This window comes from Pundamilia nyererei, unplaced genomic scaffold, assembly GCF_000239375.1.
Source record: "Pundamilia nyererei isolate P.nyererei 1_Seehausen unplaced genomic scaffold, PunNye1.0 scaffold00092, whole genome shotgun sequence".
NCBI lineage: Eukaryota > Metazoa > Chordata > Actinopteri > Cichliformes > Cichlidae > Pundamilia > Pundamilia nyererei.
The window spans coordinates 638,122-653,173 of NW_005187493.1; the positions used below are offsets into that span (position 1 = coordinate 638,122).

General features: G+C 43.1%; 1 protein-coding gene across 3 annotated transcripts; it reads left to right on the plus strand.

Moving 5' to 3' along the window:
- The first annotated feature begins 3,285 nt into the window (after positions 1-3,285).
- dyrk3 (dual specificity tyrosine phosphorylation regulated kinase 3) lies at positions 3,286-13,615 on the plus strand. Of its 3 annotated transcripts, none has more exons than XM_013912542.1 (7): positions 3,286-3,386; positions 3,855-4,872; positions 6,899-7,008; positions 9,758-9,963; positions 10,065-10,368; positions 10,457-10,873; positions 10,969-13,615. In XM_013912542.1, the coding sequence occupies exons 2-7, from the start codon at positions 4,830-4,832 to the stop codon at positions 11,701-11,703; spliced, it is 1,815 nt and encodes a 604-aa protein (XP_013767996.1). In that variant the 5' UTR covers positions 3,286-3,386; positions 3,855-4,829; the 3' UTR covers positions 11,704-13,615. The 3 variants fall into 3 exon arrangements, with proteins under 3 accessions (XP_013767996.1, XP_005739517.1, XP_005739518.1); XM_005739460.1 differs by having other exon boundaries at positions 3,897-4,872; XM_005739461.1 differs by lacking the exons at positions 3,286-3,386; positions 3,855-4,872 and adding an exon at positions 4,887-4,960.
- Positions 13,616-15,052: the final 1,437 nt, after the last annotated feature.

Here is a 15,052-nt window from a genome sequence, read left to right on the forward strand (position 1 = left end):
TTATTTATTTCACGGTTCACACCATCCACATTGTTATTATGTAAGGGATGTGTAGACCTGATGCTTTTATTGCGATTTTATTTTGTTTTATTTGAAGAAGTGTGTGTGTGTGTGTGTGTATATCAGTAGAATTGTACAATATCTGAAAATGAAATTAAAAAAAAGGAAATTCCTTTATTGAAACTTTCTCCTTTGTTTGTTTGTTTTTCTTTACAGCAGTATAAAATATTTCAGTGAACAATCTTATACTGTTAAATCAATACTTATTAAATGCTTTACTGCGATACAAGAGAGGTCTGTGTACAAAAGACATAGAGCTTAACAAATTTATTATACCACCGCTCAATGTAAAGTCACAGCTGCTCTAAATCAACAGTACTCACCAGTATGTGCAAGCTCCTTAATCAAAATTATACTTTGGCAACACTTTATAATATGTCCCATAACTAAGGTCATAATTCCCCTGGAATTAAATTGAATTATGAATTTGTATATTTACCTAATGGTAGGTATGCTAGAATAAGGGGGTAACAAGTAAGGGTTGTTTGTTTGTTTGTTTGTTTGTTTTTACCCTCAAAACACATAACTATACTGTAAGTAAGTTTAAGTAGTGCAAAAGTAATTTTAGGTTCTGCCTAAATTCTGGGTGTTTTACAAAAAAGGAGACAGAAATTATACTGATGCTCAAGCAATTGTAAGTACTGCATGAATAATTTTATACAGTACTTGGTAATTTTGTGGAAAAACAAACAACATTTCCCAGGCTTACATTGTAAACACACTGTACTTTTTGGATTGGGCGTTTTAGGGAGTGGTTTAACTTTGCCTGACTTCCAGGTATTTTACAGGGAAAGAGACACTCCTTTCCTGTGAAATCCTTTTGATGGCTTGAACAGTGATGTGAAAGGGAAAACAGTACATTAGCCTTAGCTCCATCAATGTAAGGTCACACAGCCCTGCAAAATGTTATGGTATTTATTTTTTCTTGTAGGTTAATAAGGGAGAAATAAATGGACAACTGAACAGTAAAACATCCATCATGCACATCAACATAGTGAACATTAAGTAAAGACTTAAAAAGCCAAGTATGCCCTTAGTTGCAGGCCTTATTATAAAGTGTTATCGATGTTTTTAATGCTAAAATATGATTATTGTTTTTATCCATTGGCTTTTCACATTTACTGTTTTACATAAAAGCAGAAAAAAACTATAAAGCACATTCATGCTCATCAGTTACAAATAGCACATGCATGAGTAATTCCAGACACATAAATATAACCTTATAAAGTGTTAAATCAAATCAGACACAGTGTCTTTTATCAAATTTGAGGGCGCAATTATACATTTAAAATCAGGGTTTCCAAGTTCAGTGTCAATACGAAGCCCAGCTGATGTTGGAAAGTCCTGTGACCTGCACTCTAAGCACTGTATTCAAATTTAAGCAAAGAGCAGAGGTTACCCGGCCACGGTTGGATGAAAACCTTGTAAATGAACACCATCCAGTGCTGCTCTCTAAGGAGGAACATCCTACATTCTCATTCAAGATGTAATAATAAATAAAAAAATCACAAAGCACTCTGATATTCTGATATGAATAAAGAGGCTCTGTGGATGGTGGATGACAAAGTAAAATATATACGAAGCACAGACATGTGTAGATTGTTTAAGTAAAAATGAACAATAATCAAAGATGATGTTTGAGGATACAGATGCATTATTAAATGTTAATGAAAATATAACGGCCCACACGATCTGTGCTTTATTTACACTGAGTAAATGAACAAACTGTTGCAAAAATCATTTTAACACCGTCATAGTGGACTTTACTTTGGGTGAAAAGATGCTCAAGAACATAAAGTGATCTTGAGCACGGATGAAATGTTTGCGTAAAACATAAAACACATAAAAGTGTGTAAAAATACATCTTTTGGTGCCCCCTACTGGCAGATTTATGTACATGCAGCGTGAAACTTGTTTCCTGTGTACAAACCAACGACAAAATAACAACAGAGAGGTAGTAGCTGATAAGGCTGACCCAGTTACTGTCTGATCTCGGCAGTATAGTTTTTCTCAAGAAGAGCAAAAGAAAGATGAGGTTACTACAGACCTGGAGAAACTCCTTGTTTGTTGTTGGGCATAAGAGAGCTGGGTTTGTATGCAGCGCATCAGAGGCAGCATTAAGGAAATAAACCTTTGTGGTAACATTCAGTCCCTTTGCTTCCCTTTTCCCATAAACTGGGTGATGCACAGTGGTTCATTTTAAGGAACTGCTGAACCACTTAAGATTTGCTCTGTGAACTCTGTGGGACACTCCTCCCATCAGATGGTGCTATAAGTTTTAAAGATCTTAAAGGGTGAAAAGAATGAAATGGAAATAAAATTTGACATCATTTTTTATGATCAATATTTGAATAATGAGTTTCTGGTTTTTACATTTTAATAGTGTACTGCCGTTACACATATAAGCATAAAAATAACCTTACTATTACCAATATTAAAAAATGTAATTGCTCTTCTTGTCTTGCTGTTTCTAACAAGACAATTATGCCTTCTCCGCCAGAACCAGCTTGCATTGCTGCAAAATCACCAGCAGGTGGCGGGTTCTTATAACAACAGCAATCACTAGTAATCACTGTGTAGTAACAGGTAGTGTGAGTTCATGCACAGCTCCATTATTTTGTTTTTATATGTTCTGGTAAGAAAGTATTCACATTTTGACACGTATCCTCCCAGATGAGATTGTTTTCAAGAGCATTTAAAATGTGGTGTCAGGTGAATAAACCCACAAGTGTCAGTGTCTGTCACACAGTCTCAGACTAAATACAGCCAGACCCCCCCAGACCCCCACCTCGAGGACCTATAGGTAGCTTTGCACCTGGTCCCATTGGGCCGCAGTTTTAAATTCACTTCACTGCGATTAAAACTGGCACATGGTCCACAAGCTTACACCTTGAAACCTCTTGAGAGGCAAGTGCAATAAGCAGATCAGTTTATAGGCATTGTCACCCTACTCACTCTATACACCACCATCTAAGAATAAGCAACAGGTTTTAAGGGTCGGTTGCTGCCCCAGGGGGGTCTAAATGAAAGTGTGTCAGTGTATGTATTTGTGGCAGCAAATATAGAGAGACCTCCTCTTCTCACCTCTGAGAAAGAGCTAAGATTAGAATCACCCTCTGCCCAGCATGTATCACTATCTGAATATAGCCTGCTCCCCTTCTCATGCCTGCTGGGTCTCACTCCGTCTGTCCTCTGCCCTGCCTCTAACTATACCCAGCCTTGTATAGATCTCCAAACACGCTCCGGTTTCAATCCACAGCTTTCCCTCATAGGGTATGGAGAGGGAGAGGAGAAGCCATGCTTAATTCTTGGGCTGCAGATCACAGGTAATCATATTCTTAAAACATTAACAAACAAGCACGAAAAGGGTATTGGCACAGTATATTATGCCATATATGTGCATCTGACTTTATTAGCCCATCAGTGGACTTATTGTGCTGTAGAAATGTCTGAAAACAGTAAAAAAAACAACAACAAAAAACAACAAGTAAACAAAAAAACACATTTAGCATGTATCCACAGTTCAAATACAGGAATTAGCAAATTATTGACCCTTTTGCACCACTTTGTAATAAAAACCACCTTTATAATTGCTTTATAATATATAATAATTACTTTGAGATAATAGCATTGCTAATGAGTGTTGCTTATAAGCCTTTTACAGGACTCTTGCCGCAGGAATAGCCCGGGTGTTCCTGAAACTTATGGCTCTCTTCTACACAAGTGCACCACTTGCTAATTCTTTACATCAGTCTTTTGTTTGTTTGTTTTTTCCCCCTTGCTTTTTCGCGCAGTGATGTGAGAAAAAACGACCTGTGATGTTCTTATGCATGCAGAAGCTCGACCACTTTCCTGTTGGCTCCTCTGCAGACCTCCATGTGGACGCTGCAGGGCGCCCTTCTGCCTGCCGTCTGGATGCCCGGTAAGCGCCGCCCTGCTCCCTCCCTCCGTCCGCCTGCTGACTCTGAGCTCAGTGAAGACGCCCTTAGCAACAACACACAGCTGCACCGTCGAATAAGATACTCGCAGCGCACAGGAGAAGGATTTAACAGTGCAGCGTTACTGCGCTGACCTCAGGTGAAGATTTTACGCGACGGGGATTCTGCTCCGGTTATTAGTGCAGTATAAACATGAGGCGTGAATACAGTTAGCCTGTTCTGGGCTAGCCATCCCCGAAGACGAGCGAAGCACCCCCCAAGCTGTCCCGAAGGAGGACAAATCCTAGGGGCTCTTGTTTGCTAACTACCAAGCCAGCTTACCAGGAATAGGCACGGGAATGGTGCTCTGGATCGACTCATTGTACTGTCAGAGAAAGGCGAGGGGCACATGGGTCAGACCATCGAGTTGTGATATTTGGACTCAAACTAACGGAGGAAGCGGCTCTCCGGCGGACGAGTGTTTCGTGGCTCTGCGAGCTAGCTGGCTAGTTAGCTGAGGGAAACGACCCCCACCGCCTGTTCATTTTTTTTAATTGTAGCTTGGCCCATGTTAGCCAAGACGAGTGTGAGAGCAACACATGAAAACACAGTAAAACTAAGAAGAAACTACTGCTTACACTGGGAAGAAAGCTTGCTGATACAGAAAGGAAAACAACTTGAGTTCAGTCGAAAAGACAACTAACGGGTACTCGGACTGCTATCAAAACACTGCAACAGCAGACTTTTTAATACTAGTAGCTCAGTTTGCTAGTTTGAACTTTTATTCTCCTTTTTTTTAAATCTGATTTTTCCCCTCACTTTGGATGCTGGCATCTAATATTAATTGCAATCATGATGATAATAAGCCGGAAACCAGAGGGCCCAATAGCAACAGGTAACCAAAACAAAGTAAAACGTTGTTTGTCTGTACGTTCGCTTCCTCGTGGTCGTGTGAATAGGATTTATTTGGGGGTAATTTAGAGGTGAGTATGATTGGGATTTTAAAAAATGCCCTCCAAGTAGCTGCAGAACTGGTTAATTTCACAAGTGTCTTCGCGGTCACGTCGCGTCTGTGGGGATAGAGCACGTAAATATGAAGCTACTGTAACAGTGCCGTGGGCTTCTCACAAGACCCGACATGTTAACAAGTTTTCTTTTCCTTTTGCTTACCCCGATCAGTTACAAGACTTTTATCTAAGAAGGTTTTGAATGTCACACCAGGAAGCTTATTTTATTTTCTTATTTTCATCTTTCTCGTAAACGTTTATTGTTCTATCAAAGGGTTGATAAGCAGTAATATCTCAGTTGGCATCCTTTTAAGACGCGCTTTTGGAATTTGTACTATGACCAGTGTTATTATTGTTTTATGACACTGTGACTGATCTGTTTTTGTTTGCTTATGTGATGATTTTTTTTCTTAATTTTATTTTTTTTAGCTGGTAATAAGAAAGAAGCCAAGAAAGAAAGAATGAAAAGTGACAGGGCTGTCATCGTTATGTCATGTCATATGAACCCCGTGGTTTACCTTGCCTCTGTAAAACACACTTTGTCCAGAATGCCAGGAAGAGGACAAAAAGCTGAGCCTTTCCCCCACCACAGCCACGCTCACACGTTTTATGACACATGAGCTGCTGTGTTTGTTTGCCTGAACCCTGTTCTCTATCCTTTACAGTGCCGAGGAGTTTTCATAGTGGGGAGAGCTGGACATAGTGGGCTGGATGTTTGGGGTTACACAGATGTTTGCTCTCTGTTTCTTCTCTTTTTTTCCTTTCAAGTTTTGCTTGGACAACAAATTCAGATTCTGTACAAAAAGTGCTGAGCACCCACTGAGCGATTAGGAGTCTGTGCTTGGCTAATATTGTGTGTGTAGTCCTAATGCCACTGTTTGCAGTGCTGTGCAGGTTTAATGCGTGCGTATCCAGGCAGCAGGTCTAATCTGTCCAGAAGCAAGCCTGTGCTGGGAACATAGTCTCTGACGCACCTACACATGGTTACAGCACTCTCTGGGACTCAAGAGGGAGAACGCCAAACTCGCCACAACTTCGGCTAATGAGCTACTCACCCTGATTTCAAGCTGCACTTTACACAGTTAGTTTTAATCAGTTGGTGTATCAGCTAGCATGTAAGCTCGATGACTGTTGTGGTAAACAGTTGGCCAATGGGAGCGATTGCCATTTTTGTAATTGGCTTCCACCCACAGTCCCAAATGCCGTGCTCGTCCATCTACTGTGGCCGTATCATCTCGTATTAGGTGTTTGGCTCAATGCCAAAGAGGTGAGCATGAAACACAGCACTATTGAATGACAGGCACAAGCATCCCTCTATATTAGCTCTAATTCCAAACACACCTGGTGTGTGCACCACATGATTTGGGCTGAATGGACAGATGGGCAGACGGAAAGATGCTGTCGTCACAGAGGCATCTGTTACCCCCATTAGGCCAATAATACCACTTGCAGCGCTAGCGATCTGGGACCCTAAGCCGCGTGTAAGCTGGTCAGGTTGGAGCGCTGGCCTTAGACACAATGTATTGGGTACAATAGCTACAGTGATGTATCTGATAATGGTGGTCTTTTCACTGCAACTGTGAGCTAGCCTGTTTTGGGAGACCGTATTCATCCCCACTGGCATACAGAGATCGGTGTAATGCAAGATGTCTTGCTGTGGTGGCTCAAGGGATTTGTCTAGTTGTACAATGCAGTTTGTTTTAGCATCAGGGTAACTAGAACTGCTGGTGTGATTGATGAGATGATTAATAGGACATTGCCTGATTTGGTCAAACAAGGATAGTGCATCTCAGTGGAGAAAATTAAATTGCATTCTGTTGACGTCACCTTCGAGGATCGTTCTGTGCTTTTGCTGCAGATTTAATAGCCTCACATCATCACACTGATTGACTTTGTTCATCATTGTCCCTGCAGCTCGCCATGGTGACGGTCTGTACGACTCGTACATGAGGACCGACCACATCCTGAAAGACGAAGCAGACACAAACAGTCCGTCGGGGCTACCCCCAATGCCCAAACACACAGTAAGTATACACACACAAACACGCACGCATACGCGCATAGCCAGTTAAGCCCTATTTCCTGTGCTGGAGCACACTCTGTCTCCAGACTTCCTGCTCCTCTGAGAGATATTCCCTTGCCTGTGTTCCTGTTCATCACATTTGTACCCCCCCTCCCTCCCTCCCTCCCTCCCTCCCTCCCTCGTTCCACTGTGTTCTGGCTGCGTAGGATGGGCAGCTTATCTGTTTCCTTATCTCCAACATGTGACTTTCAGTAGATTTTTATACCCTTCATTTAATAGCATTGTGTGAGTAAGACTCATTTATTGTCCTAGGGCATCAAAGTTTGGTGCCCCGGCAGTTCTCGGTGCTTGCGTCAGGGAAACTACGGTGAATTGGCCAATTTGTTTTTTCGGCTAAAGTGAATACAGAGTGCGCTTATCTTGCCTTCATCTGTTTTTGGACACGTCATTTGACTCAAACCATGTTGATGAGCAGGTCATATATGCATGTTTACGGTGCTTACGGTAACTTTCATTGAGGATACGACCTCATTAATCTCAATAAATTGACCCATATACCATAATTACTTTTTGCTGTTCTGTTAATCCATTCTGAAAGATAATTAGGGATTTGCTTTGAGTTTTTTTAGGCAGTTTTACATTAAAGGAGGGTTATTACCAAAAATAAATGATCTGTTTTAGCCTAGGTAAATATATATATGTGATCTTATAAATGTCCCCTATGGCAAAATAAAATGCACATACACACAAACAACAATAGTCCACAGGCCTACATGTCAGTAGATGAAAAAGGCTGGTTTGATATATTGTAAAGATTTATTGGGCTTGAAAATGTGACCCACAAACAAACTCACCAATCAGCATTCTCCCCCTCTCCTCCCCTTCCCCTAGCTCGTGTAATCCTCCATCAGTGGGCTTGCACAGAGTTTAGGCCTAGTTTTCTATTCTAGTCCCATCCTTCTTCCTTTGTGTTTTGTGTCACGCTCACAGAGTTACTGTCCTCCGGTGAATGTGACTGACAGTAACTCGCCCCAGTTCAGCGTGTTCAGTCCTCAGACACTAGCCTCATGCTCTATTAAAGTAATAAACTGATAGATGAGGGCTTGATTTGCTTTAATAAATTGTACTCATAGTAAGTTGAATTCATGAGCCCCCACCTTTTATAGCCGTGTTCTGACTGTCACCCAAATTACGGCAGCGTAATAATACCATCATTTGCTTTGTTTGTGACAGAGGTTTGTGTGGTTGCTGCAACCTTGTGTGAGCTTCAGAGAGAGGAGAAAAAGATACTGAGGTGTTTCTGTAGCAGAAAGAGATTAGCTCTCCTCCATCTGTTGCACCATGCAGATTTGCACACAGGGGACTCCACCCTCTGTAATACCTGAGTGAGAGAAAATGCCGCACGCTCTGATTTCTCTTCCCGTTTGGAGCCCTCTTACGTTTGAATTTTTATTGTATTTTTCAGCCGGGTCAGTCAGTAATCCATCACAGACGCTGTTCCCCGTGTGGACAGCTTCGATATGTATGTCAATATTTGTGTATGTGTCTGGGTGAAGGGGCTCGATCAGTGACATTCACTGTGTACTTTGGAACAACAGCTGCATGAGACCCTGGGTCAGCAGCAGAGCTGTTGTAATAAGTTAAGACTATATAGTTACATGTATGGAAACCCATCCCGCATTCCCACTCTATTTTTAGAGAGCCCAAACCTGGTACAAAAACACACTCTCAGCTGAGTCCTTTCTCCGTGGATGATCAACACCCACTTTTCCTAAAAAAAAAACCAAAACAAAACAATCTTCCCAAAATCGGTCTGCCCTTAGAGTAAAAAGTGTACATGTGTAAGAGAGAGACAAAAAGCGCGAGGATATATCCCTCTCCAGTCTAACTCCTTGTACAAAGGCTTTGGTGAGTTCATGTCTTAACAGCCACACATCTTCTATAGTTTAACAATATAATTCAACTTTAATGACCGTCATTTCCCTTGCGCTCCATAATCTTGCGGAGCGTTCTTTCCGCTAGAGAGAGAGAGAGCGAGGAGGAATGAATTCCTGGGGTTGCTGAAACGAAGCTGCTCTCCGGCGAGACTCGAGACCGTTCTTTAAACTCCTTTAACCTTCACCCCCAAGCAAAGGTGGAACTGTCACTTTTAAAGTTTGTGGACAGTTATATTGGGGGGGGAAATCGCCTAGTGACTGTGCGATCACTTTCTTTTATTCTGAACTTCATTTTGTACGCAGTTACCATTTGTAGTAATTAAGGAGTAAATGTTTATAGCAAGATTATGACAGCACTAACAAAGATTAGTGGTATCTTTCATCTAAGCAAGGATACAAACAAGTAGGTGGGGATGTGGGTCGTTTTGCATGTGTTGGTAGGGGAGGAGGGGACGTTGCGCATTAGCATTAGCTGCCAGACTGGATCTGGATCCTGTCGTGCTGGTTAACCAACTGCAAACTGGATGTCTCCTCATTTCTCTCCACCTGAGACTCTACAGTTGGGTGTTGATATTTTGATCTGCATCAAATACAACCTTTTTTTTCTTGTTAATAATCAGGATTTAAAAATGTTGCAGACTCTGTCTTATATGTGGAGCTGGAATGATGCAGGATAATATTGAGTTTTGAGTCATTTTTAGAAGACCTTCAGTTAAGAAACTGTTTTCTCTTTGTAGAGCAAAATAAACTGCATTTGCTCTGATATTCACCGACTGCGTCTTGTAAAGTCTTGTTTTGCCTCTGTGTCAATAGGTTGTCAGTAACAAGGCTGTAATGAGGGATCAGGTGACCATCCGAGGTGCCCCGTCAAAGGTGAAGTACCTGTATGATGACTCGACTAGCAACCGCAAGGTCAACGCCATAACCACAGCAACCACACTGAACAGTGGGACCACTCATGAGACACCCACTAAACCTGCCCCAGCCTCCAGCCTGTCCAAAGAGCACAGTGTGGACAGGTGAGAAAGATGGACATGCTAACTAAGTAAAATGTTACAGGCGAGATGATGACCAGTCAAGCTGTCGGTTAACACATTTGTTCCATCCTCATTTGCCACAGCACTGAATCCAGTAAGGGCTCTGTCGAATCCTCTGGCCCGCATGGAGCCGGGAATGGCGTCAACAGCAGTAAAGTGTGTGGCCCACTAACTCCTGATCAGGCTCTGAGACTGTACCGAACTCAGCTCACCACCCTGGAACAGGCGGAGATCCACTCCTACCCAGACATTTACTTTGTGGGACCCAATGCAAAGAAGAGGCCCGCAATTGCCGGAGGTAGCAACAACTGCGGCTACGATGACGAGCAAGGAGGTTATATTCACGTCGCCCACGACCACCTGGCTTACCGCTACGAGTTCCTCAAGGTCAGATGTGTTCTGATGTTTGTGGCTTTAAATTTGTTCTTTCATTTTTAGCTAAACAAATGCTTGTCCTTTCTCTTACTCTCTACAGATCATTGGTAAAGGTAGCTTTGGCCAGGTTGCGAAGGTATATGACCACAAACTGCAGCAACACCTGGCTCTGAAAATGGTGCGCAACGAGAAGCGTTTCCACCGGCAGGCGCAGGAGGAAATCCGCATCCTGGAGCACTTGCGGAAGCAGGATCGTAACGGCACCATGAATGTTGTGCACATGCTCGAGAACTTCACCTTCCGCAACCACATCTGCATGACCTTTGAGTTGCTCAGCATGAACCTGTATGAGCTTATCAAACGCAACAAGTTCCAGGGCTTCAGTCTGGCACTGGTCAGGAAGTTTGCGCACTCCATCCTGCAGTGCCTGGAGGCTTTAAGCAGGCACAGAATCATCCACTGTGACCTCAAGCCAGAGAACATCTTGCTCAAACAGCAGGGTCGCAGCGGCATCAAGGTAAAGGCGGCGCCTTCTCGTCTGTGCTGTAATGGGTCTGTGCGTTTGGTTTTCATTTTCATTTATATCATTTCTTATTCTCTTGCCCCTACCAGGTGATTGACTTTGGTTCCAGCTGTTTTGAACACCAGCGGGTCTACACCTACATTCAATCTCGTTTTTATCGAGCTCCGGAGGTGATCCTCGGTTCACGTTACGGCCTTCCTATTGACATGTGGAGCTTTGGTTGCATTCTGGCCGAGCTGCTGACTGGCTACCCCTTGTTCCCCGGCGAAGATGAGGGCGACCAGCTGGCCTGTGTTATGGAGCTGCTGGGGATGCCGCCGCAGAAGGTCCTGGAGCAGGCCAAAAGAGCAAAAAACTTCATCAACTCCAAGGGCCACCCTCGGTACTGCGGTGCAAACACTTTGCCCACCGGAGCCACTGTGCTGACAGGGTCCCGCTCGCGCCGTGGCAAGATGAGAGGCCCTCCAGGTAGCAAGGATTGGAGTGCTGCACTCAAGGGCTGCGAGGACCCCGCCTTTACTGACTTCATAAAGAAGTGTTTGGACTGGGACCCGTCTTCTCGCCTCACCCCCAGCCAGGCCCTCAGACACCCTTGGCTGTATCGCAGGCTTCCCAAACCAATACCCGGGACAGAGAAGAGCCAAGGAGCGTCTGTGAAACGACTCCCCGAGCACCACAGCACCTCCTTTCCCTCTATTCTGGCCAAGGGGGGGCCTGGCTTAAGCTCTACAACTGCCAGTAACAACAAACTTAGAAGCAACATGATGGGAGATTCAGGAGAGGCCATACCTCTTCGCACGGTCCTACCTAAACTTGTCTCGTAGAGAGAAAGCGAGAGATAAAATCCTCTAATCTCCTCCCTCGCCACGTTTTCCCACTCCTCAGGAGGAGTCAGAGTAAAGGAGAAAGTGGTTTTAAAACAGCTTTGTTTGTTCTTTTATTTGTTTTCTACTGCGAGGTGTCGACACCCCAGTCTTTGGTTTTTAATAATAGTTGAAAAGAGAAAGAGAGGAATAATAAAAGAAACACTCAAAAGTTTTTATACAGCGGCTGTGGATTTTCCGTTTACAGCCACAGGACGTGGTTTGATATTAGATAATGCTTTTTAAAAACAAAAGAAAACTTCCTCGTGTGAGTGGACAGCTTGTTCAATGAGAAAATATCTGTAACCTGTGTGCGATCTCACGTAAGTGTTGTGTTTTGGTAAAACGCACTGAAGCACACCTGCACTGTCACTTGCCTCACTTCACTCTCTTAAACTTGAAAAGGGCTACAGAGATTACTCTTATCAAGTTAGACTTAGCGAGATTTGTTCAGCCAATGGATTTTAACTAGAAGACAAATTGTTAGTTTTTGGGTTCTGCGAACACTTAACTCAGTTATCCCTCATATATACAACAAAAATGCCTTCAGACTGGTAATACAGGATTGGCTTTATGTAGCGACAGATTCTGAAAACAGCAGTAAGAAGTTTATTTTTTCCTCTTTCCTTTTTCTCCCCACAAACACACACACACACACCACTTTTCCTCATCCCTTGCACTTGTGTGTCAGCTCAGTATGTGATGTTAATACTATGGAAAACGCTGAGAGGACATAGGACAACCTATTTATAGCCCACTGTCGTCCTCCTATTTTCACCGTACACGAGTGGGGAAAAAATGGGGAATCGGAAGAACAGTAGAGCTACTCGGACTCGGTCACAAAGGCGAGGTTCGGTACCTCACAACTGGTTTGCAAGATAGAGAGTGAGAGGGAGAGAGCCGTAAGTCAAAGCACCTAAACACCTTTGGGTTGATTGGCTGGAAAGTTTTGTATGAATGTCACCTGCCCGTGCCTGTAATTGGCTGCCGAGATTGTTAGTGGCAGTGGTCCTAATGGGTGGGTAGTGCAAGGAAAGATAGATCACGGGATAAAATGAAGGGCAGTATGTTCAATATGAGCCAGGATATTTTATTCTCTGGAGGAGAGATGTGTGGAAGACGAGCCAGTGACAAAACGAACGGTTTTAATGGTACTGTTGAAAGAAACGTTTCTCAGGGAGACATACTTGATACATCCCTTAATCTTAAAATTTACTGTGTTCCACTTATAGTCATGTATCCCGACTGTGGATGAAGATGGCATGCAAGCCCAGTCCGCTCAGAGCGAGAGCATTTACGAGAGTCTGTGAAGGGGGTCTGCATGCTCCACAATCTGACCTAGATTCTCTCTCCTCCCCCACATTCACTTTTATCGCTCCTCTTTTTTTCTCACTCTGTCTCATGTAGGGCAGGGAACCTCTTAAACTCTCACATACACAGTGAATAATGGTGCTGTCCAGAATGCACACGTACAGACGCGCACACAGAAACATGTCAGGTGCATGTTGGTATGGACCACACCATTCAAAGAGTTCTTTCTCTTGTCCCTCATTTTCTAAGTGAAACTGTCAGGGATTTCTACTCTGTCTCCATTTTTTTTTATAGAAGTGGTTTCTAATGCTTTTCACTCCTGAATATCAAAGGATGTCAAATGCAAAAAAAAGAAAAGAAAAAAAGACGAAGAAAAAAAGAGAAAAGTCATATACTGTCATGTTGTACTAGTGGTGTGAGTTAGTAGGGAGGGTGTTTGGTGTTCAGCATGAAATCACAACCTGTTATCAAAACTGAGTGACTATGAGAGAAACTGTACAGTAACCAAATGAAGTTGTGATAGTTTCTTTTTCTAAGAAAAAATAAAAATGATTTCAGTGAACTGTTAAGCTTTGGGGTGATTTCTGCATTGAAATGGGCTTTTTTAATGAATTTTTTTAATTCCATGAGACATGTATTGCTCATTTGTCACCTAGTGTGAAGCTCTCATCTCCAAAGAAACCAGGTGTGGGGGGGGTGGGGGTTGTTTTGGGTCTTTTTTCTGCCTGACATCAGGAGCTTGTGTCAGGAAAACAGTGGCTTACACTGCAGTCAGCATAATGAATCACTTTCAAGTGAACTGGATTTCAGTCAGCGATCAGGTTACAGACGGTAATGAATGAGTCAATAGCCTTTTATACTGAGGCTGCCTTGTTGTTATGCCACCTTTATTAAAGTCATAAAGATGTAAGGAACAGATGTGAGAAAATACGCAGCACACATACGGGAAGACGATTCAGCCTTCCAGGCTATTGGACTGCGTTTTAGTTCTAGGTAGTGAAACAAAGTAAGTGTACCTGCTACTTGTGTTTGTGCCAGAGCCGAAACAGCTGCTCTGCCAACAAAATTAACAATGAGTACAGGCTATCTTAGTAAACTGATGAGGAAGTGCTGACAGTAATGTTTTTGTTGTTGTTCATTTACAGCTTCTGTGACATGTGAAACTTCATGTTGATTATGCTAAATTATGACCCTGCTGTCTGACTCCTGTTCCTAGCTGACAAAAGTGGCACCCGGTGTGGTCTTCTGCTCCACGATCTAAGTGTTGTGCTCTCAGAAATGCTCGTCTGCATACCAATAACCAGTTATTTAAGTCACTGCTGCCCTCCTACCAGCTCGATGCAGTGTGACCTCTGACGTCAGCGGGGGACTTTTGGCGGGAGTGCAGCAGCTCACTAAATGCTTTCTCCTTTTTGGACAACACTTATCTAACATAAACAAAGATGCCATATTCCAAGTCACTTAAATCACCTTCCTTCCCTTTTCCGATCCTCAGTTTGAACTTTGATCGTCTTGACCGTGTCTACATGCCTGAACGGCCTGATTTGCTGCCATGTGATTAGCTGATTAGATCTCATTATATATAGATTAAATTGCCCCTCCTCCTGATATTTCTCAACTTTTCTCTTGTCCTTTTATGTCCTTTGTGTCTCGTGTCCTGATGTGACACAAAACCAAAACACAAGACTGCTAAAAATAATCCTGTCAAGAAAAATCTGGAAGAAGACGCCTGCTTTCGTAAGAACGAAGGCAGCGTGATCGCAGACACTGGTGATTCATGGCTGTTTACACTGTGCAGGCTGGTGTCCAGTGGGATGAAAAAGTCAGGTACACACGCAACAGGAGGAGGAGAAACCGGTTGAGCAACATGACTGGATACAGAAACTAGAGAAGTGGTTTGTGATGACTAGGTAGCCGGGTATACGTAACAGAATTTGACACAGGTGTTTATTGCCGGCTGATCTTGAAAATACGAGGGTTGCCTTAGGGTAAAAATGAT

Coding starts and splice junctions, on each gene's coding strand:
- dyrk3 (XM_013912542.1), top strand. CDS start 4,830: ATGATGATAATAAGCCGGAAACCAGAGGGCCCAATAGCAACAG. Junction 10,369..10,456: donor ACCGCTACGAGTTCCTCAAG/GTCAGATGTGTT, acceptor TACTCTCTACAG/ATCATTGGTAAAGGTAGCTT. Junction 10,874..10,968: donor AGGGTCGCAGCGGCATCAAG/GTAAAGGCGGCG, acceptor TGCCCCTACCAG/GTGATTGACTTTGGTTCCAG.